A 25,518-nucleotide genomic window follows, 5' to 3' on the forward strand; every position below is an offset into this window, starting at 1 on the left:
TTTTTTTTAAAGATTTATTTTTATTTATTTAATTCCCCTCCCTCCCCCGGTTGTCTGTTTTCTGTGTCTTTTTGCTGCGTCTTGTTTCTTTGTCCGCTTCTGTTGTCGTCAGCGGCATGGGAAGTGTGGGCGGCACCATTCCTTGGCAGGCAGCTCCCTCCTTCACGCTGGGCGGCTCTCCTTACGTGTGGGGCTCCCCTACGCGGGGGACACCCCTGCGTGCCATGGCACTCCTTGCAGACATCAGCACTGCGCATGGGCCAGCTCCACACGGGTCAAGGAGGCCTGGGGCTTGAACCGCGGACCTCCCATGTGGTAGACGGACGCCCTAACCACTGGGCCAAAGTCCGTTTCCCTGTTTTTGTTTTTTTAAACTCATTAAGATTCCTTAACAACATTTTAATGCAATTATCTCTGGTTCATATGTAAAATTATAGAGACATTAGAGGAGACCTTTGCTTGGCATTAGTAGAAGATTATTTCTAATTTTAGTCTCTGTAAATGTGAAATTAATTAACAAAATAGTAAAAGAAAATGTATATCAGTTGTGATAGACTTCTTGTATTTTCCAGCCTTTCTTTTTTATGTTTTTATAAGCAATTTTATTCTAGTAATGTATAAATAACCTAAAAGTTCCCCTTTAACCACGTTCAAATATACATTCAGTGGTGTTAATTATTCACAATATTGTGTTACCATCAACACCATCTATTACCAAAACTTTTTCATCACCCCTAACAGAAACTCTGTACCAATGAAGCATTAATTCTCCATTCCCTATCCTCACCCCATGCCCTAGTAACCTGTATTCTAATTTCTGATGCTATAAATTTGCATATTCTAATTATTTCATATCCATGAGATCATAGTTTTTATCCTTTTGTGTTTGGCTTTATTCATTCACCTGATGTCTTCAAAGTTCATCTATGTTATTGCATGTATCAAGCCATCATTCCTTTTTACAGATGGAAAATATTCCATTGTATGTATATACTACATTTTGTTAATCCATTTTTCAGTTGATGGACATTTGGGTTGGTCCCATCTTTTGGCAATTATGAATAATGCTGCTATGAACATTGGTGTGCAAATATCTGTTCTAATTTCTGCTTTCAATTCTTTGGGGCATATACCTACAAGTTGGATTACCAGATCATATGATAATTCTGTAATTAGTTTTATGAGGAACAGCCAAATCATTTTCCACAGCAGCTGCAGCATTTAGCAGTAAGACATTTTTACCACCAACAAGGAGCGAGTGTCCCTATTTCTCCACAGCTTCTCCAACTCTTGTTACTTTCCGATTTTTTAATAGTCGCCATTCTAGTGAGTGTGAAATGGTATCTCATTGTGGTTTTGATTTGCATTTCCCTAATGGCTGATGATGTTGAGCATCATTGCAGGCGCTCATTGGCCATTTGTATATCTTTTTTGGAGAAATGCCTATTTGCCAAAAATGGCTTTTGACCATTTTTAAAACTGGGTTGTTGTCTTTTTTGGTTGAATTATATGATTTCTTTATATTTTCTTGATATAAAATCCTTATTAGATATGTAGTTTCTAAATCTTTATTCTATAGGTGGTCTTTTTACTTTCATGAAGTCCTTTGATATATGAAAGTTTTTAATTTTGATGAAGTCCCATTCTCTTTTTTTTCGTTGTTGTTGCTCTTCGATGTGAAGTTGAAACCTGTGGTACTGAAGATGCATCCCTGTTTTTCTTCTTGGAGCTTTATAGTTTTGACTCTTTTATTTAGGTATTTGATCCTTTTTGAGTCATTATTTGTGTAAGGTGTGTTCCACCTTTATTCTTTTGCAAATGGAAATCCAGTTTTCCCAGCACCATTTGTTGAAGGGACTATTTTTTCCCCATTGAGTGGACTTGACGTCCTTGTCAGAAATCAATTGGCCTTAAATGTGAGGGTTTATTTCTGAACTCTCAATACAATTTCTTTGGTCTACATGTCTGTTCTTGTGCTAGAACCACACTGTTCTTGATTACTGTACTTTGTGATTTTTAAAATAAGGAAGTGTGAGTCATCCAACTTTGATAAACTATTTTTCAAAATAGTTTTGACTATTCAGGACTGCTTACCCTTCCAAATGAATTTTCTGATTGAATTTTCCATTTCTGTGAAGAAGTCTTTTGGAATTTTAATTGGAATTATGTTGAATATATATATAACTTTGGCTAGAATTGACATCTTAACAATATTTAGTTTTCCAATCCATGAACATGGAATTCCTTCCCTTTCCTTAATCTTCTTTGATTTTTTAGCAATGCTTTATGGTTTTCTGAATAAAAGTTCTTTATATCCTTGGTTAAATTCTTATCTCCTAGAATAAATTTAGAAAGGGGATAGAGAATGGGAACTGTGTGGAATTTATAATTAGGTTGATTGCAGTGGTTTGGAAATGAGTAGAAGTGATGGTAGCACAATATTGTGAGTGTAATTAACAGTGCTGAAGTATATGCATGAACATGGTTGAAAGGGGAAGTTTTGGGTCGTATATGTTACTAGAAGGAAAGCTAGTGGATAAAGTGTGGGAATGTATAACTCAGTGAACCTAGTGGTGGACAAGGACTGTGGTTAATAATACAAATATAAGAATATTCTTTAAGGATGTAAAACAAAAGTATGTCACTAGTAGAAGGTGTTAATAACAGGGTGGTATATGGGGAAAAGTGCACCTAAAGCAAAATATGGACTTTAGTTAACAGTAACATTTTAACATTCTTGCGTCAGTTGTAAAAATGTACCACATCAGTGTTAAGTGTCAACAGTAGGGGGGCTATGAGGATGTTGCATTTTTTATTCTTAGAAAAACAGAAACAACTAAACATCCTTGTAAGTTATATTGTTTTACTCTGAGGCTTTTCTGAAAGTACTTGCAGCCAGCTTCAGGTCAAAGCTTCATCTTCAGAAAAAAAAAACAAGAACTTTACATGAGAACCAAGGCAAGTATATAAATCATGTTCTACTTGTCAATTAACATAACCCTGGTAAGAAGGTAGAGGTGGGACACAGCTGTCTCGACAGACAGGGCCTTTCAAACGTCTTGAACATTATATAGCTACATACTTCTATGGGATATAAAGGTGTCCTTGTTGCCATAGATATGTTTTCTGGATTGATAGAGATCCTCACAATAGCTACAGAATATTAAACTTCCCTCCTGGGGATGTCCTGCTACTTTTTCAAATAAGATGACCAAAAGCTCTGGAATATGTAAGCCTTGCCTAATAAAGGAGAACAGACTAATCAGCCAAGCCCTTGATCTTAATGCTTGCACATATAAACCTTTTTCCTGTAATAATGAAACTAAGCCTAATTATAGTTACTAATTAAGAGTTACCTCTTGAAAACCTCCATGATACTCAAGCGTAGCATCTCTCTAAGCCAAACACTGCAAATAATCTTCCCCCCTGATGTGGGACATGATTCCCAGGGATGAACCTCCCTGGCACTGAGGGATTATTACCAAGTGTTCATAAGCAATGTATTTGGAGAAAGATCTTGATCAAAGGGGGGAAATACAATACAAAACATAATTTTTATGTTTAAGAGATTTCAAAGTGAGTTGGAAGGTCATTCCAGAGGTTATGTTTATGCAGATTTCACAAACTGCCAAAGAAAAACAAGCCTCAAGCAAAAGTGCTCCTGGGGGACCTAGGAACATCTGGATACCATAGTGTAAGCAACATGACCATGTGAAATGAACACTCCCTTAGTGAGCTCTATCTGGGAATATATGAAAAACTATTTATCCAATATAACATAGTTTTTTTATTATCAGTAAAAATTATTATCAATAAAAATATATTCCTATGGTGTATAATTCTTTTATGAATCCCCTAATCATGATTCTTCTACTTCTTTTATTTGAAACTGTAATTTTCAATATACTTGTTAAGTATATTTCTCAGAAACTCAAAGCCTTTGGGTTGTTCTTCTGCTAGTTGAGCCCTGAAACCCAGCAGATATGTGGCCAACTCCTACTGTCAAGTTTTTGGGCATACCTTGAACAACTAGCAAAACAAGGTAGACCAGCCCCATCCCAAAAGAAAGGAATGACTTAGACTGCAAGCAAACAATTCCTTTCCTCTGCCCTATGATATCCACATCCCTCCTTAGCCTGAAGCAGTCAGTGGACATTGTTCCAAATCCCTCAAGATTGAGGAATGAATAAAAATAAAGGAATGGGGTGTAACCACTGATATGGCAGATTTATTGTTATTGTAGTTATTATTTTGTGTTAACTGAGTAACTTGTAACAATGATATAAAAATAAATTTTTAATTAAAAATTTATTCCTAGGAATTTGATTCTTTTAGTTGCTATTGTAAATGAAATTTCTTTCTTGACTTTCTTTTGTATTGTTCATTGCTAGTATGTAGAAACTCTACTAATTTTTGTGTGTTGATCTTGTAACCTTCCACTTTGCTGAATTCCTTTATTATCTCTAATAGCTTTATTATAGATTTTTCAGGATTCTCTATGTATAGGATCATGTCATCTGTAAATAGGGAGAGTTTTACTTCTTCATTTCCTATTTGGATGCTTCTCCTCTCCACTCTTCTCCCCTCCCCTCCAAAATTGCTCTTGTCAGAACTTACAGCATAATATTGAATAATGGTGGTGACATTAGGCATCCTTGTCTTGTTCTTGAATTTAGAAAGGAAAACTTCAGTCTTTCACCAGTGAGTGTGTTGTTAGCTATGGGTTTTTATATATGTCCCTTATCATGTTGAGGAAGTTTCCTTTTATTCCTGTATGTAAAAGTGTTTTTTATCAAGATGCCTTTTCTACATCGAGATCATCATGTAGGTTTTCTCCCTCTGTTCTAGCAATGTAGTATATTAGATAAATTGATTTTCTTATGTTGAACCACATTTGTATACCTGGGATAAATCCCACTTGATTATGGTATATAATTCTTTTAATGTGCTGCTAGATTTGGTTTGCTAGTATTTTGTTGAGGACTTTTTCATCTATAAGATATATTGGTCTCTAATATTCTTTTCTCATGTGTCTTTTTCTTTCTTTGGTATTAGGATAATTGTTGGCCTTATAGAATGAGTAAGAGAGTTTTTCCTTCTCTTCAGTTTTTTTGGAAGAATTTGAGCAGGATTGCTGTCAGTTCTCTTGAAATGTGGTAAAATTTACCAGTGAAGCCATCTGATCCTGGGTTTTTCTTTGTTGCTAGGTGATTGATGACTGATTCAATCTCGTTATTGGTCTGTTAAGATCCTCATTCTTCGAATCAGTGAAGGTAGTTTTTGTGTTTCTATGAATTTATCCATTTAATCTAAGTTATCTAATTTGCTCGTGTACTTTTGTTCATAGTATCCTCTTATTCTTTTTATCCCTGTGGGATCAGTAGTATAGTCTACCTTTCATTTTTTATTTCCCCACTCTCTTTTTTTCCCTCAATCTAGCTAATTGTCAGTTTTATTGATCTTTTTGATGAACTAGCTTTTGGTTTCATTGATTTTCTAATTCTTTTTAAAACCCTATTTCATTTATCTCTGTTCTAGTCTTTGTTATTTCTTTCCTCTGCTTGCTGTGGTTTAGTTTTCTATTCTTTTCTATATCCTCCAGTTTTGAGGTTAGGTATCTGATTTGAGCTCTTTCTTCATTTTTAATATAAGCATTTAGATCTATCAGTTCCCTCTCAATATCACATACATTTTGGAATGTTGTGATTTCATTTTTATTTATCTCTAGGTATCTTCTAATTGTCTTTCAGATTTCTTCTTTGGCATTGGTTGTTTAAGAGTGCATTGCTTACAAAGAAGATTTTTAAAAATGGCCAAAAAATGCACAGAAAGATGCTCAACATTGTTAGCCACTAGTGAAATGCAAATCAAAACCACAATGATTTTTCACATTTCACACCCACTAGAATGACTTTTAAAAAAAATCAAAATTACAATTATTGGAGAGGATGTCTGTAAATAGGAACAATCATTTATTGCTGGTAGTAATGTAAGAAGATGCAGCCACTATGGGACAGATGGCAATTCTACTTTTAGGTATATACCCACAAGAATTGAAAGTAGGAACTTGTTGGTATAGTTCACAATTGCCAAAAGATGGAAGCAACTCAAATGTCCATCAACTGATGAATGGATAAACAAAATGTGGTATATACACAAAATAGGATGTTATTCAACTCTTAAAAGGAATGAAGGGACATGGACTTGGCTCAACGACTAGAGCATCCGCCTACCACATGGAAGGTCCACGGTTCAAACCCAGGGCCTCCTTTACCCATGTGGAGCTCGCCCATGTGTGATGCTGATGCGCACAAGGAGTGCCGTGCCACGCAGGGGTGTCCCCCATGTAGGGGAGCTCCACACGCAAGGAGTGCACCCCATAAGGAGAGCCGCCCAGCATGAAAGAAAATTCAACCTGCTCAGGAGTGGCGCTGCACACATGGAGAGCTGATGCAGCAAGATGACGCAATAAAAAGAGGCACAGATTCCTGGTGCCCCTGACAAGAATAGAAGCAGATGCAGAAGAACACACAGTGATTGGACACAGAGCAGACAAATAGGGCCGGGTAGGGGGAAGGGGAGAGAATATAAATAAAAATATTAAAAAAAAAGGAATAAAGTTCTGATACATGTGACAATATGGATTAACACCTCATGTTGAATGAAATAAGCCAGACAGGGCAAATATTGTATGATGTAACATATATGAAATAATTAGAATAAGCAAACTAATAGAGACAGAATCTAAAGTATGGGTTACCAGGGGAATGAATGGGGACAGGCTATAGGAAGTTATAGCTTAAAATGTACAGTTTCTATTTGGGACAATGAAAGCATTTTCATAATGGATGGTGGTGATGGTAGCACAACATTATGAAGGTAACAGCACTGAAATATATATTTGAATGGGGTTGAAAGAAATTTTAGGTTGTATGCATGGTACTAGGATAAAAATTTAAAAATCCATGGAACTATATAACACAAAAAGTGAACCCTATATTAAAGCCATGTCCTATAGTTAATAGTACAAGTATAGAAATGTGTTTTCATAAATTGTAACAAATGAACCACACCAATGCAAAGTGTTAATGATAGGGTGGTATGTAGGAATTCTGTGTTTTATGCATGATTGTTTTGTAATCCCACAACTTCTCTAAAAAAAAAGTGTGGTGTTTAATTTCCACACATTTATTAATTTTCCAGCTCTGTCTTCAGTTCATTGTGATCAGAGAAGATATATTATTTTAATATTTTAATTAATTGAGACTTGTTTTGTGACCCAAAGTGTGTTCTATCCTGGACCGTGATATATGTTAAAATGCATATTCTTCTGCTATTAGGTGAAGTGTTCTGTATATGTCTGCTAGGGCTCATTGGTTTCTGATATCATTCAAGTTTCTCTTTTCTTGTTGCTCCTATGTCTGGCTGTTTTATTAATTACTGAAAGTGGTGTATTGAAATTTTCTTACATTACTATAAAACCATCTTATTCTCTTGTATATTTATCATAATTAGGTCTTCTTGTTGAATTAACCCCTTTATCAGTATACAGTGACCTTCTTTGTCCCTCATAACATTTTGTGACCAGAAGTCTATTCTATTGGATATTAGACAGGTACCCAGCTCTCTTTTGGTTAGTATTTGCATGATGAATTTTTTTCTATCCTTATACTTTCAACCTACTTGTGTTTTTAAATTTAGAGTGAGTCTCTTATAAACAGCATATAGTTGGGTCATGTTTTTATCCATTCGGCCAATCTCTGCCTTTTGACTGGAGAGTTTAATCCATTTGTATTTAATATATGTCTTGATCTTGCAGAACTTTTTGCTATTGGTTTTTGTAAGTTTTATACCTAATTTGTCCAATTCTTCCATCAATGCCTACTTTCATATTTATTTGATTTTTTCTCTTGTACCATTTGAGTCCCTTCTCATTTCTCTCTGTATATATTTTTCATATATTCATATTTGTAGTTACCATGGGACTTAAATTTAACATCTTAAATCTTAAAACAAATACATTTGATTTGATGCCAACTTAACTTTAATAGCTTACACATACACCATTCCTATACCCTTCCATTCCCCCACCTTTTTTTGGACTTGTTACAAATTATATCTTTATATATTTTATGTCCAAAACCATAGATTTGTCATCACATTTTATCATTTGATGTTTGGAACTTTTAAGAAATAAAGTTCAAATAATACTATACAATAATACCAGCATTTATACTTACCTAAGTGGTTCCTTTACCAGTAGTCTTTATTTCTGTATGTCACTTTGAGTCACTGTCTAATGTCCTTTCCTTTCAGTCTGAAGAGCTCCCTTTAGAATTGCTTATAGGTCAGTCTACAGGTAATGAACTCCCTGACCTTCTGCTTTTATGAGAATGTCATAATCTCACCCCTTTTGAGAGACAGCTCACTGGATATAAAATTCTTGTTTTGCAATTGTTTTTTTTGTTTTGTTTTTTTTCAAGCACTTTAAATATTTTGTCCCATTGCCTTCTTGTCTTCTGATGAGAAATTGACACTTAATATTTTTAGGACTTCATTGTACTAGCATGTTGCTTTTTCTTTTGCAGCTTTCAGAACTCTCTGTTTCACCTTTTCATTCAACAGTTTGACTTCCCTATGTCTGAGCATGGTTGTCTTCAAGTTCATCCCGTTAGTTTTAGTTCAGTTTCTTGAATGTGCATATTCATGTCTTTTGTTAAATTAGGATGTTTTCTGCTATTATTTCATTGACTATGAATACTCCTTCTGTTCTTTCTCTTGTTCTTCTCTTTTTGGAATTCCCATAATGCATATGTTGGTATCCTTGATGGTGTCCTTCAGGTCTGTTTGGTTATGTTTATTTTTTCTTTCTGCTCCTCAGCATTAATCATTTTAATTGTCTTATATTAGAGATCACTGATTCAGTATTTCTTCTTAGTTCATTTGTAAAACTTCTTTCACTTTATTGAGGTCCTCATATTGTTGTAGAAGTCTAGAGGTTTAATTATTTGTGTATCGAAAGCCCAGGACTCAGGAATAATTTTGGGAAGGAAAAAGGATTTATTTATGACTGGCTGGGCTTGGACCTTCTCATCAAAATCTGAGCCCCCAAAAAGATTTTTGAGTTATTTTTATACAGGGAAGGGCCAAATGGTTCTTTGTTTCAGTGCTCAATAAGCTTGAATTAACATATATTTTCCACATCCTAGGTAAGCTTTTAGCATGGGCTTCATACATTCTAGATAAGCTTTTAGCACATTTGGTTTGCATGTTCCCTGAATACTTAATGTTTATAGAGTTTGCATTGCTAAACTATTTTTCTGGGACTGGAGTTGTTGTCTTGGTTACCAAGGGCAGGGCTACAATTCTCACTGTCCCACACACACAGCTCAGGACACATACAGCTCAGGTATGAAAAGATGAACAGCCCACCTCCCCACCCATAGCCTACATCAATATTGTTTAATAACTTTCCCCCTGATATCCTGTAGTTCTTTCCCAATGTTTTTTTAAATTTATTGAAATATATCACTCATACATAAACATACGTAAACAATAAGTGTATAATAGTTGTGAACTTACAAAACAAACATAAATAACATCTCACTCTACCACCAATAACGTGCATTGTTTTTAAACTTTTTAAACTAATGATTAAAGAGCATTGTCAAAATATTACTACTAAACAAAGTAGTTTTCCCCTAACCAATCCTATTATCTTTATATCATTTATATATGAACATACATAAACAATTAGTGTATAGTAAAAGTTGTGAACTTACAAACATGCATAACATCATACAGTGGTCCCATACATCAACCCTCCACCAACACCTTGCATTGTCATGAGACATTTGTTACAAACTGTGAAAGAACACTGACACAGTGTAAGTTCCTATCTTACATTTGGTGTGTTTTTCTCCTAACCCACCCTATTATTATTTTTTAAATATATTTTTTTATGACAGAAGTTGTAAACTTATAAAACAATCATGCACATGTGCAAAATTCCCAAACAACATCCCTCCATCAACATGCCACAACGTGGTGTGTCATTTACTACAGATAAAATAATATCTTCTGATTGTTACCGTGTCCATAGTAAACATTTAGCTCACATTTTCCATACTGCCTCAGTGTCAACACAGTACATTATTTGCATAGATGCAAGAATATTATATTATTACTACTAACCACAGTCGATAGGTCACTCCAGCTGTATTTTTCCCGTGCTTCTCCATATTCCCATCACCCTGCAGTAGTGATGTACATTTGTTCTAGCTCACAAAGGACACTTGCATCTGTACCATCAATCTGTGCATCTCAGCCACCTCTTGGTTTACTGTGCTATCCAGTTCCTAGATTATTCTGAAGCATTCTGTCAGTTGGCATTTACATAACTAGACTACCATTTTCAGTCACATCCCCATTTATAAACTAGCTGCTACTCACTGTGTGTTATAATCCACTCTATAAATTTCCACAATTTTACAGTAAAGCTAATTAAAACTTCTACATACATTAAACATCAGTAGTCCACTCAGTCCTTCTCTTATCTCTTTTAAGAATCCACGACCTACGACCAGGTCTTGAAGATATTTTCCAATAATTTCTTCTAGAAGTTTTATAGTTCTTGCTTTTATTTTGAATTTTTTGATCCATTTTGAGTTAATTTTTGGATAAGGTGTGAGATAGGGGTCCTCTTTCCTTCTTTCAGCTATGGATGTCCAATTTTTTCAGCACCATTTGTTGAATGGATTGTTCTGCCTGAGCTGTGTGAGTTTGACAAGCTAGTCAACAATCACGTGACCATACCTGTGAGGGTCTGTTTCTGAACCAAATTTGGTTCCATTGGTCTTTTGTGTCTGTCTTTAGGCCAGTACCATGTTGTTTTTACCACTATAGGTAAGTATTATGATTTAAAGTCTGGAGATGAGGGTTCACTTTTCCTTTTTATGTTGTTTCTGGCTATTCAGGACTCCTTACCCTTCCAAATAAATTTAATGATCGTGTTTTCAATTTTTCCTTTAATGCTGATATTATTTTTATCGGGATTGCATTCTTCCAGTTATTTAGGGTGTCAGAGTTTTAAAATATTTTTTAACATTGAGTTGCAGTTTTCTGAATACAAGTGCTTTACATCATTGGTTAAGTTTATTCCTGACTATTTGAGTTTTATCTGTCATATTTTATTTTCACCACTCTTTTGACACTTTTAGTTACTTTTATTGATATAATCTTCATTTGTAGACTCTCTTCCAGGCCTCTCTCTCCTATCTTTTCTTTTTCAGGCTCTAGCATACCCTTTAGTATTTCCTGAAATTCTGGTCTCTTGGTTAGAAATTCTCTCAGTTTCTATTTATCTGTTCATATTCTAATTTTACCCTCATTTTTGAAAGACAGTCTTGCTGGATATAAGATTCTTGCCTGGAAGTTTTTCTCTTGTAGTATCTTAAATATATCAGACCACTATCTTCTTGCCTACATGGTTTCTGGTGAGAAATCAGCACTTAATCTTATTGGATACCTCTTATATGTTACGCATTGCTTTTCTCTTGCTGCTCTCAGAATTCTCTCTGTCTTTGGCTTTTGACATTCTGATGAGTGTGTGTCTTGGAGTTTGTCTATTTGGATTTTTTTGGATGGGAGTACATTGTGCTTCTTGGACAGGGATATCTATGTCCTTCAATAGGGTTGGGAAATTTTCTACCATTATTTCTTTAAATATTCCTTCCACCCCTTTTCCCTTCTCCTTCTGGGACACCCATGACATGTATGTTTGCATGTCTTTTGCTGTCATTTATTTCCCTAAGACCTTGTTCAATTTTTTCCATTCTTCATCTGTTCTTTTGTATGTTCACTTTCATAGGCCATTTCTTCAAGCTCACCAATCCTTTCTTCTGCCTCCTTAAATCTGCTATTATATGATTCCAATTTTTTTTAAAATTTCATTTATTGCAACTTTCATTCCCATAAGATCTGCTATTTTTCTATGTATACTTTCAAATTCTTCTTTGTGCTCATCCAATGTCTTCTTAATATCCTTAATCTCTTTAGCCATCTCATTGTATTTATTAAGGAGATTTTTTTGAACATCAATGATTAGTTCTCTCAACTCCTTTATGTCATCTGGAGGCTTATCTTGTTCCTTTACCTGGGTCATAGCTTCCTATTTCTTGGTGTAGATTGTTATTTTTTGTTGGTGTCTTGACATCTCGCTTACTAGAGTATTTATTCTGGGTGCAGTTTTTCTCTTTAGTTTAGGGCTTCCTATTGTTTCTCCCTTGTTGGTTTTGCAGTAGGAGCCAAGCATGTAGTTGATGCTGTAAGCTGTGGAGGCTCAAGCTGCCCTCATTGTACCAGGGACCAATGAAACTTCTTCCAACTTTCTCCTTTGCCAGGGGTAGGGACAGAGTCACAGCGATGTGGAATAATCCACGTGCAGGCCTAGACTAGTTGCCCAGAGAGACTGATGAAGCTTCACATCCCTTTCTCCCCTGCCTGGGACAGGGATGGAGCTGCAGGTGTGGGCAGCAATCTATGCAGTGTGGGTCTAAGATGACCACAGTTGCCCTGGTAGACTTCTGATTTTCAGTCTATGGCAGTCAAAGTTACCTGCAGTTACCTATATAGGACGGTGCAGGGCTCCTCACTCTCCTCTGTGTCAGAGGTGGGGCTGAAGCCTAGGCGGGTTTCAGGCTGATCTGAGTGAAGGAAACTGGTTCCTGCTGACACTGAGCATTTCATTCAGCCTGGCTTCCCCTCAGGCTGGGGGTGGAGTCAGAATGGTGGCTACTGGCCTCTTTCTGACTTGGGCTAGTTCACACCCCTGTGTTTCCAGGGTTATCTCTTAGCCAGACAAGTCTACCAATCAGTAGCCAAAATCGGCAGCCAACTGTCTCCCCCTCCCCTGTTTCTGGGAAACGAAGCTTCCAATTCCCATCACAGAACAGCTCCTGGGATGGCTCGTGCTGCGAGAGTAGGATAGTCACGGGCCTCTGAGGCTTGGCCGGTAATGGAGAGACTGATGCAGGTCACCGCAGCTTCCTCCCTGCTGGAGGTGGCACTGGGGCCTAGGCTAGAGCTGCAATATTACCTGGATGGAAAGAAGCCAGTCCCCACCAGCACTGGAATTTTCAGTCTGCCCCACTTCCCTCGTGCGAGGCGCGGAGTTAAGATGGCGGCTCCCAGTCTCTTTCTGACTTGGACAGGCTCAAACTTTAGCTGTTCTCAGGCTTATGCTGTAGCCCACTGAATTTACTCATCAGTAGCTGAAATTGATGCCCATCCATCTCTTCCTTTCCTGTTTTGGGGAAGTGGGGATTTCAATTCCAGCCATGGAACAGCTCCCGAGGCGGCTTGTACCTCCAGTGGAGGATGTGCACCAGCCTCCGCCGTGTGGAGCGTTCTACTTACAAGTCTTCTCTGCAGATGGGCAGTCTCCTCCTCCCATTCCTTCAAAGACATTGCAGGATGCTCTTCTGGTCTCCTGGAGCCCCCAAACAGGTGCTTCATCCAGCTCTGGAGAACTCTGGGTGTTTGCTAACTGCCCTGTAGCAGGAGCTGACTCTAGGAGCTCTTTACTCTGCTGTCATCTTGCTGGTTGTCTCCCAATGTTTTTATTTATTTCCTTGAGCAAATCGAGAATAATTTTTTAAAAGTCTGTGTCTGGTATGTCCAAATCTGATCTTAACTGATGGTTTCTGTTTTTTTCTAGTTTCTTTATATGGGGCATAATTTCCTCTTTGTTTACTTTCTAATTTTTTGGTGCACAGTGTACATTTTAATATTTTAAAGTATTAACTCTGGGATTTATTTCCTGTGCTGTGTGTCTCTTAAGTTTGAGTCCAGCTAGTGATAAAACCGAGATTTCCTTGACTATCTTTAGCTAACAAAACAAACAAACAATGCACCTTTCACTATTTTCACATTGTCTTGTGCCCTCCTTCAGAGTTTAGCCTTCCTGTTGAGAAGATCTTTCTGAGGCAAATTTGCAGTGAAAGATCCTCTCTCTTTTTTCTGAGCCCTTGTCTTGCCCTGGGTCTTGTGCTTGCTCTTAGCCTTAGGAATTCCCCCAATGATAGGAATTCAAACGCCCACTTTACTCCCTATGAAAAAGACTTTGTCCCTCTCCAGTTGTCCTATTGTATGATTTAAAGATGATACTCTTTTGCTCCAGGCCCCTTTGACTTAATTGTTTCTTACACTGCTTTAGCTGTCACAGGCTGTTTCTGTCTGCAGGACAAGTTCTGTGAGGATGAGCATGAGAGGAGTTGGTTCAGTCTTTTAGCTGCCACCCAGTAGGTTGGAACTGCCATACAGTCAGGCCAGTGTGCACGTAGGAGTTACTCTGCTTCCTCCAGAATAGGGCCAGCACCCCAGAGTGGAAGTACAGACTGACTCCACTCCACTCTGTGGACTGTTTGGAGAAGAGTCCAACTAGGACAAGCTTCTATCATTTTTAAAGCAGTGTTTCCTTTATTCAGCACTTGCCCAGTTACTGAAGCCCTTTAACTGATTTTTGCAGTTTTGAGGAAGATGTCTCTGCTAGTTTTTGCTAGTTGTTCAAAGATTCTGTGGGGAAGTGGTACCCTGGACTCTAATGTCCCCATCTTTATTGAGTCCAGCCTATCTTTCTTGGTAACAGTACCACGATTCTGTTTGGAAGGTCAGTGTGTCCAGTCTCAAGCAATAGGTCCAGGTTAATTATGAGAATCATGTATTCTACTTTCTGCATCTTCATTGTACCTTGGGTAGTGATAAAAGCTAGTTTTCTTCTTCTTCTTTATTTTCTTTTAAATGTTACATTAAAGAAATATGAGGTCCCCATATGCCCGCCCCCCCCACTCCTCCCGCGTCAACAACCTCTTCCATCATCCTGGCACATTCGCTGCACCTGGTGAATACATTTTAGAGCACTGCTACACCACATGGACAGCTAGGTTTAGCCAATGAAAAACATGGGGGAGGTCTGCAAGGTTATACGTAGGAAAACATTTGTTTTTTTTTCATAAAAGGATAGATTTAAGTGCTCTTCCCTCTTTTTCCTGCTTTGAATTGAATGTGATGTCTGGAACTGCCATAAAAAATAGCAGATATGTCTGCCCTAAGTCATTGTGCTGCTGTACCAATGCCAACAGCCATTTTTCTTTCATTTTATTGTTGAATGATAGAATAAACATTATATGGTTTAAGCCACTTTTATCAGGTTTCTGTTTCCTACAGCTGGACTCATTTTGTATATGTAGAAAATTTAAAAAAAGATAAAATGTTAGAATTAATAAGAAACTTTACAATGTTTCTGGATATAAAAATCAGTATACAGAAATTGTAAATTTTATTTCTATCTTTTAACATCAAACAGAAAATGGAAACTTAAAAGGGTACTAATTATAATAGCATTTAAAAAAATGAAGTTCCTTGGAATATATCTAATAAAAGATATAAATGACTTCTATGGAAAAATTGTACACTTTATGGAGAGACATTTAGGAAAATTTAAGTAAGTGCAGAGAGACACCATACTCATGTATTGGAAGACTCAATATTAAAAGATGACAGTTATCTCCAAATTGATTTATAGATTTAATGTAATACCAATCAAAATTCCAATATATTTTTTTGTGGGCTTTGATAAAGTGATTTAAAAATTATTCAGAAATGCAAAAGGCTAATGTGGACAGAAGGCAGGAGAACTTGCTTTATCAGTTATATCCGTACTCTAGAGCTAATGTAATTAAGAGATTGTGATATTGGCACATGGTAAACAAAAGGATCAATGGAATTGACTAAATGTCAAAAGAAGATACGTACATTTAAAGACATTTGATGCATGATGGCAGATCTCACAGGTCGGTGGGCAAGGATAGGCTTTCCAATAAATGGCGCTAAATTGTGCTGGGAGGAGCATAGGTGTTATAACCAATATTGGCTATAAAAGTGTCATCAAAACTGTGAGGGTAATGGAAACTATGGCATATGAGAAACAAAAGAAGCACCCTGGCCACCCTTCCCCACTGGTACTAACTTCGAAGGTAGATATTCTGTTTCTCTTCTTTCAGTGGTTACCCATAAAATGTTAACATGCATGTCTAACTTGAGAAAATTTCTCCTCCTTCTGAACAGTACAAGGAATTTTATAACACTTTAATTCAAAACATCCCCTTTATTTTATATGTTGGTACCTATTTTAGTTTAGTACTCCTTTTATCCCTCCACTAATAAATATTATTGTTCCTGTTTAGATTTATCCACTTGTTCCCTGTTTCTCTATTCACCATTTGTTGCTTCTCCCACCTCCCATATTTCAATTTCTTCCTTTTTGAAGTGCATCCTTTGAATTTCCTTTAAGGAAAGTTTGTAAATAGTAAATTACTTATTTTATATCAACCTTGCCTCTGCTTGTGGGTTTTTTTTGTGTGTGTTTTTTTTTAAGTAAGTATTATCTTCCATGTAGGAAGGTGGGGATGCAAGGAGGATCAAGACAGGTAAAGAACCTATTTCCATGTTACTTTCAATGTAGTAGACTAGAGAAGTGGGGCATGGAAGGTGGTGTGTAGGGATACATTAAAACATGGTATAAATGTGGGTCTGAGCATCTGTGTTCACAGACACAGACATTTCACACAGCACACAGAAAAAGCAGCTTTAAGAAATGTTTTTTTACTCTTTGATGATTACCAGTCATCCTTAGTCATTTTTTTCTTCTATGTTGTTTCTTTTGAACTTAACAGAAGAATAGTTGTAGTAGTTTAGACAGTTTTAAGTTGTTGCTAAATGAAACTGAGACTGTACATCTCTTAGATCTTTAAATCCAATTTCAAAAGACAATAATTTACTTCCATTGAGAATATTCAAAGATATGTAGACTTTGAAAAGCTGGCCTATTTTTAAAAAAATATATTTTATGTTTATACCTTATATATTTTATTTAGGCAATATTTTAAATAAAAATATAGAAATTACTTTATATGTACCCTTTATGCTCTCACGTTCAAGCTTAAAACGAGTACATGGGTTTTTTTGAAAATTTTATTGGTATTTTCTATGGTTTCTTATTACTACAGTGACATTTTAAATATGGAAATCTATGGTTTTTAAATTCTAAGAAATAATTTTTTGAAAAACTCACCATATTTTATGTGAATTATGATTATATACAATTTTTTTTCACAGTGGGACTCAACTAGGAGGTCTAATTACAGTGCTGTGCTTCTTTTTCAACCATGGAGAGGTGTGTTTTCTAGCAAATAATTAAGTGATAGGAAAGAGCATAGGAATAAGGAAATATAGTCATAAAAACAATATATGATTGCATATTTCTTATGACTATACAATATTTTTAATCATTTTATGTTGTAAGTTGATATTAATCATGTTGATCTAGACCTATGTCATGACGAGAGTTTATAAAGCAAAATATCTTGCCTTTTTTTAGTAAATATATATGCATGCATGTATTCTATAGAAAAAGGAAATATTGTATTTGTTGAGTTCAGGCACTTCACATGCATTATCTCATTTACTCCTACCAAACATTTTTTGGGGATTTTTGTTATCTTCACTGTACTAATTAGGAAATTGAAATTTAGAGAAGTGACATTACTTATTCAGGATTCTACATTCACTGCACAGTGAAGCTGGTTTTCACATCTACATCTTTCTGGCTGTAAAACCTGCTTCTTTGCAATACATCATGCCTTTTCAATAACACAAAATGCTGAATTAAAATAGAAATTAATTTACCGATTAAGCCTAATGGGACAATGGTTCACCCTAAAAGAGCTCATGGAAATTTATTAAAATGGATTCACTCCCCAAATTATTAATGTATACTATATGGGCCATCCTCTTTTAAATGCTGGGCATAAGGCATCAACAAGAGAGAGAGACTCTGTTGCCTCTTGAAAGCAAAACATGTAGTATGTTGGCACAAGTTATATTGGGTAGAGGGTTTTTTAATCCATTACTATTGGGAGAGGTAGATACTTGGTCAAATTTTAAAAATCAGAGAAGAGAATCATAAAAATGATAGATAAGCTATCTTAAACATGTTATTTTAACTCAAAGCAAACAATGCATAGACACTCACCAATGTGTTGATGTAAAGACTAAGTCTTTATTTTGAGTACACCAGGCAACTGGTACTGTGAGTTGGCTTTCTTATACATACAATAATTAGTCTTGCAAGGTTTAGAATTTCTTAGGAGTAATAACTTTTAAGATACTTGCAAAGTAACGAGTTCAGATTCTTTCTAGAATTTTAGAATTTTTGATATAAAATTTTTATAATGCTTATAACTGTTAGAAACAATTATTTTAAAGTCTGTATGAAATTTAATTGGGATTTTCATTACATGCATCATTTCAGTGATTCTCCAATACTTCTTTTAAAAATTTAGTTAATTCTTTTAAAGGTTATTTCACAAATTAAGAGATACACTTAATTACTTGTAATGTACATCTGTACTCTTTTGAACTTATGTGTAAATACTCCTGCTGCAAAAGTTACAAGTGACATTTGTTTAGGTATTTTTCTGGGCATATATGTGTCCCAAAGTCCTGGGGTGCCAGGGTTAGATCTGCAGGGCTGGAAATGTAGATCTGGTTTTTCAGTCCCCAAATCGTCACGGCTCCTATACCTATCATCTTGTTTGTCCCTTGGATTTCCTTTTGCTTTGATAGAGCTTTCACTTGTTCCTGGACTTTCTAGTTAATGGCTCTCTACTTAATGGTTGTTTGCCCGTTAAGAGATATCCAGAAGCTGAGAAGCTATTCCAGGGCATTCAGAAATAGGATATAATGAGCCTAGTATTAAAATTATTGAAACCTGCCCCCCCATTATTTTTAAATTAATAATGTTTATTGTAATGTAACATGCAGTGATGTAAGCATATTATTGGTTTTAGGCTACACGTGTGATGTGGACGCCACCTCTCCGGGAAAGTTTTTCATATCCATTTCTCGTTCTACAGATGTACATTTTAACTTATATTCTCAGGTAAATTTGATTTCTAAAACAAAGTTAAATAAATTTTAAGTTAATTTTCTTAAAATATGTTTCAATTTCTTAAATTATAATCACCAAATTTAGCTTCCTTTATGTTTTTGAATTATTTTCAAAATAAATTGAGTACCTTGTTAAGAAAAATGATGTCATCTTAAAAATGATTAAAATTTACTATGTAAAAATTCCTTTCCACTCAAGAGTCTAGGTTATAGGTTTTAGGTATCTGCATTGTGTTTTAATAAGTCAGAATTTATATGTTCATATATATTTTGTAAAGATTCACATTTTTGAGAAACTTAATTTTTTTCCTCAAGAAGTATACTCTGACTCTTTGTTTATCAACCTGTTATTTTTATGGATCATTAATGCATGTGCCATGAAAAAAGCGTTTATGCTTAAATGAATTTAGGAAATGCTGGATTATATAGATAAGTAAGTATGGTGTGTTTTTGAAACATTTCTGATGTTTCCACCAATTGAACCGGAATTACTTCTCAGCTTTTTTCTTGGACACATTCTTTGTTGGTATTCAGTTTTTGTCAGCATTGTAGAAATTTATATACACATACACACACATATTAGAACACATACACACACATATTAGAATACTTTAAATAACTTTACCATAGAAATAAGTTCCAGCAAATGTTAGAGTGATCTCTTATTGAATAAAATAATGATGGCTATCTCCTTCAGACTTCCAGGGAAACTCATGCTTCACTTACCAGTGCATATCAGCTTCTTCCTTATATTATGATTGTGTATATATTTTCTTTCTTTCTTGAGTGCAAATTTGTTAATCACTCACATACATATACATGTCTACATATACACTTATATATACTTAAAAGTACCATTGGAAACAGAGAGCATGTCATTTTTATGTCTTTAACCACAGAGTACCTAGCATACTGCCATGCTTTCATTTAAGGGCTGCATATGTTTACTGATTGAATGAAGGTAATTAGTACCATACCGGGGTAGCTACAAAAGCAAAAAATGAGCAGACTTACCCTGACTTGTTACCATATATTTTTGGGTTGAATTTGGATTTGAGAATGTGCTCTGTGTCCAGATTTCTGTATCTTTTCTCTGCACATTACCTCTCTCAAAGATTATGATGGGGAAAATTATCCATTAGTCTGGCCAGTCAGGAATTTCATGGAATGAAATGTGTTAATTAGAACACTTAGGGTAGTCTCTTTGAGGGCATGCATAATACTCTGTACTTTAGTCAAAAATATTTTTTGCTTGATAAAATACAAGGTAACTGAGTGCTTAATGAATTCATTTTGTGATAATATTACTAAATAATATATGAAAATTTTCTTTTTGAAATGTTTGTACTATTAGACCAAAATCCAATACAGATCAAAATCCAATACAGACTTTATAAAAAGAACAGTTGCGGTTTTATTATTTACTCAAAATGTTTGCATTTCTTTTTTCAAATTCTAAAAGATCCTAAAGTCTTCTGGGATAAAAGGTATTGGTTACTGATATATCTCAGGACTGGGGAATGGACATTTTAAATTTCAATATGCAATTCAACTTTATTCCACAATTATTCCTTAATTTGTTTTTTTTAAACAATTCCTTAAATTTTTTCCATAGGTGTTAATTTACTTCACCGGTATACTTTTCTCCATTGCTTTTTGAAACATAAAATTGCTGACAAATAAAAGTTACTACTGATCATATGAGGAAGGCAGGGTCAGCTTCATATTCTATCAGTGCCTGCACCTAGAACCAGTTGCTTATACACTCTTCAGTACATGCAACTCTCTAAAGTGTCCACCTGCAAAGGCTTATGGAAATTTATTTTCTGACTTTCTTGCTGGAATATGCAATTTCTAATGTCAAGTGTACTTAGGGGAAAATAGACATCTCTATTTAAAATATTTAATTTACTGCTAAACTAGATGCATGAGGCACTTTTATAATCCAAGTATTTTAAGTTCTTTTTAATGATCTTTTAAAGTTTAACTATACTTTGTTATATTAAGGTTAAGGCAATCATTTAAATTTTAGCATTTGCATTTCATTTTTCTGTTCTGTGATCAGCTATTTTATGGTAAAACTTACTGTTACTAATTCTCTCTATTAAGGACATCGAACCTTTGTAGAAAGCATTATATTGCACTCTGTGCTTCCAATGTTGCTTTTATGCTTCCTTGGCAGTTTGCTCAGTTTATACTTTTTACACAGGTAAGATGATTTTAAGCTTATTTTAGTAGAATGTGAGATATATGTTGTTGTTTCTATAGAAGTTTTTAAAAATAAGTTGCATTTGTGCCCTTAAATAATTTCAAAATATGGAATAATTATAAAGTTCAGGGAAGCGGACTTGACCCAAAGGATAGGGCATCCACCTACCACATGGGAGGTCTGCGGTTCAAACCCCAGGCCTCCTTGACCCATGTGGAGCTGGCCCATGCACAGTGCTGATGTGCGCAAGGAGTGCCGTGCCATGCAGGGGTGTCCCCTGCGCAGGGGAGCCCCATGTGCAAGGAGTGTGCCCTGTAAGGAGAGCCGCCCAGCATGAAAGAAAGTGCAGCCTGCCCTAGAATGGTGCCACACACACGGCGCGCTGACACAGCAAAGATGACACAACAAAAAAGAAACACAGATTCCTGGTGCCACTGATAAGGATAGAAGCGGTCACAGAAGAACACACAGTGAATGGACACAGAGAGCAGACAACTGGGGTGGAGGGAAGGGGAGAGAAATAAATAAAAAATAAATCTTTAAAAAAAAAGTTCACATCAATTTTGACTGAAAAAATGTATAGTTCCATAGTCTATTAGTGTATTGGTTAATTATACCTGTATGTTAATGATTAACTTGTAAAATATTTTTTCTATAATTTTTACTCAATTTATTCTTGTTGCTATTTGAGATAATATCTGTACATCTATCTATTGATTTTCCTTTTTCCTTAGTAATCACACAGCAAGCTAAGGGCCCTCTTCATCAACCTGGCTAGCCATTGGCTGGCCATTTTGTCTGAAGAGCAGAATCATGTTGGGTATTTCTCAGAGCTTTAATGATCATATTGCTTAAGTAAACTGAGGCCACGTCCGATTCTCAAAACAACTAGGTAGCTAATAACAAGAAACTGAGCCTGGGAAGTGGGAGTAAGGGGTCAATTTTTTTTTTTTTTTTTTTATATTTGAGAAGTTGTGAGTTTACAAAATAATTGTGCATACCGTACAGGTTTCCCATACATTACCCTACCACCAACTCTTTACATTGTTGTGAAAAATGTGTTACAATTGATGAAAGAATGTCATTGTAATATTTCTACTATAGTTCATAGCTTATATTTGGTATATTTTTCTACAAACCAGCCAATTATTAACACCATGTATTTATATATATTTATTATAGTTCAGGAGAAAAGGTTCTCATATTTATACTGTTTACCATAGTCCATCAATCACCATGGGGTTCACTGTGTTATATGGTTCCCTGCCTTGTCCAATCCACCCAAAGCGAACCCTCACTGGCTCTCAGTTTCACCTCATAGTTGTGCTGTCATCAGCTCAGTCCATTTCAGAAAGTTTTCATTACCCTAAAAGGAAAAAACCTATATACCCTTAAACACTCCCATTGTTGACTGTTAGCACTGATATAGTACATTCTTTGTCTTTGCTGTAAAAATATTATAATACTACTGTTAACTATATATATTACATTAGTTTTATTTTTCCATGTATTTACCTATTCTTTTTTCTTTTTCTACCTATTCTTAATACCTTGTAATAGAGGAACATTCTTGTGTTTGTACTGTTAACTACAATCATCATCTACCATCAAAATCACTATACATACAGTCCCTAGATGATCCTCCAGCTTTCCTTCAACTGACATTAACCTCCCTAGACTCCTGCCTTATTCTCACTATAACATGTTACCGTCACCTCTATTCTTTTCCTCACATTTACAATCTACCTTATTAAACATTCTACATACATTCAGCTTCTGCTTCCCCTTCTGAATCAACATTCTATCTTCTAGTAACCTATACTCTAGAGTTTAACTCCATGAATTTACTCATAGTATTTAGTTCATATTAGTGAGACCATACAATATTTGTCCTTTTGTGTATGGTTATTTCACTCAATTTAATGTCTTCAAGTTTCATCTATATTGTTATATGTATCTCAACTTCATTTCTTCTTACAGCTGAATAATATTCCAATATATGTATATACCACATTTTGTTTATCTATTCATTGGTTGATGGACACTTGGGTTGTTTCCATCTTTTGGCAATTGCAAGTAATGCCATTATGAACATTGGTGTGCAAATGTCTGTTTGTGTCCTTGCTTTCACTTCTTCTGCATATATTTCTAGGAGTGGGGTTGTTAGATCATATGGTAATTCTATATTTAGCTTCCTGAGGAACTGCCAAACTATCTTCCACAGAGAATGCACCATTTTACATTCTCACCAACAGTGAAGGAGTGTTCCTATTTCTCCATATACTCTACAGCACTTGTAGTTTTCTGTTTTCTTAATAATGGCCATTCTATAAGGCGTGAAATGATATCTCATTGTAGTTTTGATCTGCATTTCCCTAATATGTAGTGATGTTGAGCATCTTTTCATGTGCTTTTTGACCATTGGTATTCCCTCTTTGGAAAAAATGTGTGTGCAAGTTTTTGCCCATTTTTAATTGGGATGCTTGTCTTTATATCATTGAGTTGTACGATCTCTTTATATAATATGGAAATCAAACCCTTATCAGATATTTCTGAAAATTTACTCCCATTGTAGAGGCTACCTTTTCACTTTCTTAACGAAGTCATTTGAAGCACAAATGTGTTTAATTTTTGGGAGGTCCCATTTATGTATTTTTTCTTTCATTGCTTGTGCTTTGGGTATAAGGTTTAAGAAGCTACCACCTTCCACAATATCTCGAGGATGTTTTCCTACATTTTCTTCTAGGAGTTTTATCATTCTTTTATATCTAGGTACTTGATCCATTTTGAGTTAAATTTTGTATGAGGTATGAGATAGGGGTCCTCTTTCTTTCTTTTGGCTATAGATATCCAGTTCTTCCAGCATCATTTGTTGAATAGACTGTTTTGACTCAGCTGGGGTGGAATTGCAAGTTTTGTCAAAATCACTTGATTGTATATATGAAGTGTCTTTTTCCAAATTCTCAATTCAATTCCATTGGTCAGTATGTCCATCTTTATGTCCATACCATCTGTGTTTACCACTGTAGCTAAGTAATATGCTTTAAAGTGATGAAATAAGAATACTCCAAATTCATTCTTCTTTTTAAAAGACATTTCTTACCATTGAGTACAATGTTAGCTGTGGGTTTTTCATATATGCCCTTTATGATGTTGAGAAAGTGTCTTTCAATTCCTATCCTTTGGAGTGTTTTTATCAAGAAGTAGGTCATATTTTATCAAATGCCTCTTCTGTATCAATCAAGATGATCATGTGATCTTTCTTCTTCGATTTATTAATATGGTTTATTACACTAATTGATTTTCCTTTATTGAATCACTCTTGCATACCTGGGATAAAACCCACTTATTGTAGTAAATAATTCTTTTAATGTGCTTTTGGATTTGGTTTGCAAATATTTTGTTGAGGATTTTTGCGTCAATATTCATTAGAAAAATTGGTGTGTAGTTTTCTTTTTTCATAGTACCTTCATATGTTTTTGATATTAGGGTGATGTTGGCTTCATAGAATGAGTTTGGTAGTATTCCTTCCTGTTCAATTTTTTTTTATCCTCCCCCACAGCTTGCTTGTTGTTTTGTTCTCTGTGTCCATTCGCTGTGTGCTCTTCTGTTTTTTTTTTTTACTTGTCTCCCTTTTTTTTTGCGTCACTGTGCTGAGTTGGTGCTCCGTGGTGCTTGTGGGCTGCGTGGCACTCCGCAGCATGTGGGGGAGCCTGCCTTCACAAGGAGACCCCAGGATGTGAACCCAGGTCCTCCCATGTGGTAGATGGGAGCCCAACTGATTGAGCCACAGCTGCTTCCCATTCCTGTTCAATTTTTTGGAAGAGCTTGAGCAAGTTTGATATTAGATCACCTTTGAATGATTCTTAGAATTTACCTGTGAAGCTCTCTGGTCTTGGACTTTTCATTTTGTGGAGGTTTTTAATGACTGTTACAATCTCTTTATTTGTGATTGGTTTGTTGAGGTCTTCTCTTTCTTCCATGGTCAGTGTAGGTTGTTCATGTGTTTCTAGGAATTTGTCCATTTTGTCTATATTGTCTCATTTGTTGGTGTACAGTTGTTCACAGTATCCTCTTATGATCTGTCTTATATCTGCAAGGTCAGCAGTGATACTCCTCCCATTTCTGATTTTATTTGCATCTTTTCTTTCCTTTTTCTTTATAGTCTAGCTAAGGGTTTGTAGGTTTTGTTGATTGTCTCTTTTTTTTTTTCTTTTCTCAATTTCATCTTTTTTTTTTCTGCTCTGATCTTTGTTATTTCTTACCTTCTGCTTGGTTTGGGATGAATTTGTTGTTCTTTT

General features: G+C 35.5%; 1 protein-coding gene across 1 annotated transcript in view; it reads left to right on the top strand.

Moving 5' to 3' along the window:
• Positions 1-25,518, top strand: part of DPY19L2 (dpy-19 like 2) — a 132,317-nt gene that overhangs the window by 26,061 nt on the left and 80,738 nt on the right. The window contains exons 7-9 of the mRNA XM_058296781.1: positions 17,176-17,233; positions 18,909-19,000; positions 21,118-21,217. Of these exons, the coding sequence (XP_058152764.1) occupies positions 17,176-17,233; positions 18,909-19,000; positions 21,118-21,217 (250 nt within the window). The remainder of the gene's footprint in view (positions 1-17,175; positions 17,234-18,908; positions 19,001-21,117; positions 21,218-25,518) is intronic.

The sequence above is a fragment of the Dasypus novemcinctus genome, chromosome 5 (assembly GCF_030445035.2).
Source record: "Dasypus novemcinctus isolate mDasNov1 chromosome 5, mDasNov1.1.hap2, whole genome shotgun sequence".
Taxonomy (NCBI): domain Eukaryota; kingdom Metazoa; phylum Chordata; class Mammalia; order Cingulata; family Dasypodidae; genus Dasypus; species Dasypus novemcinctus.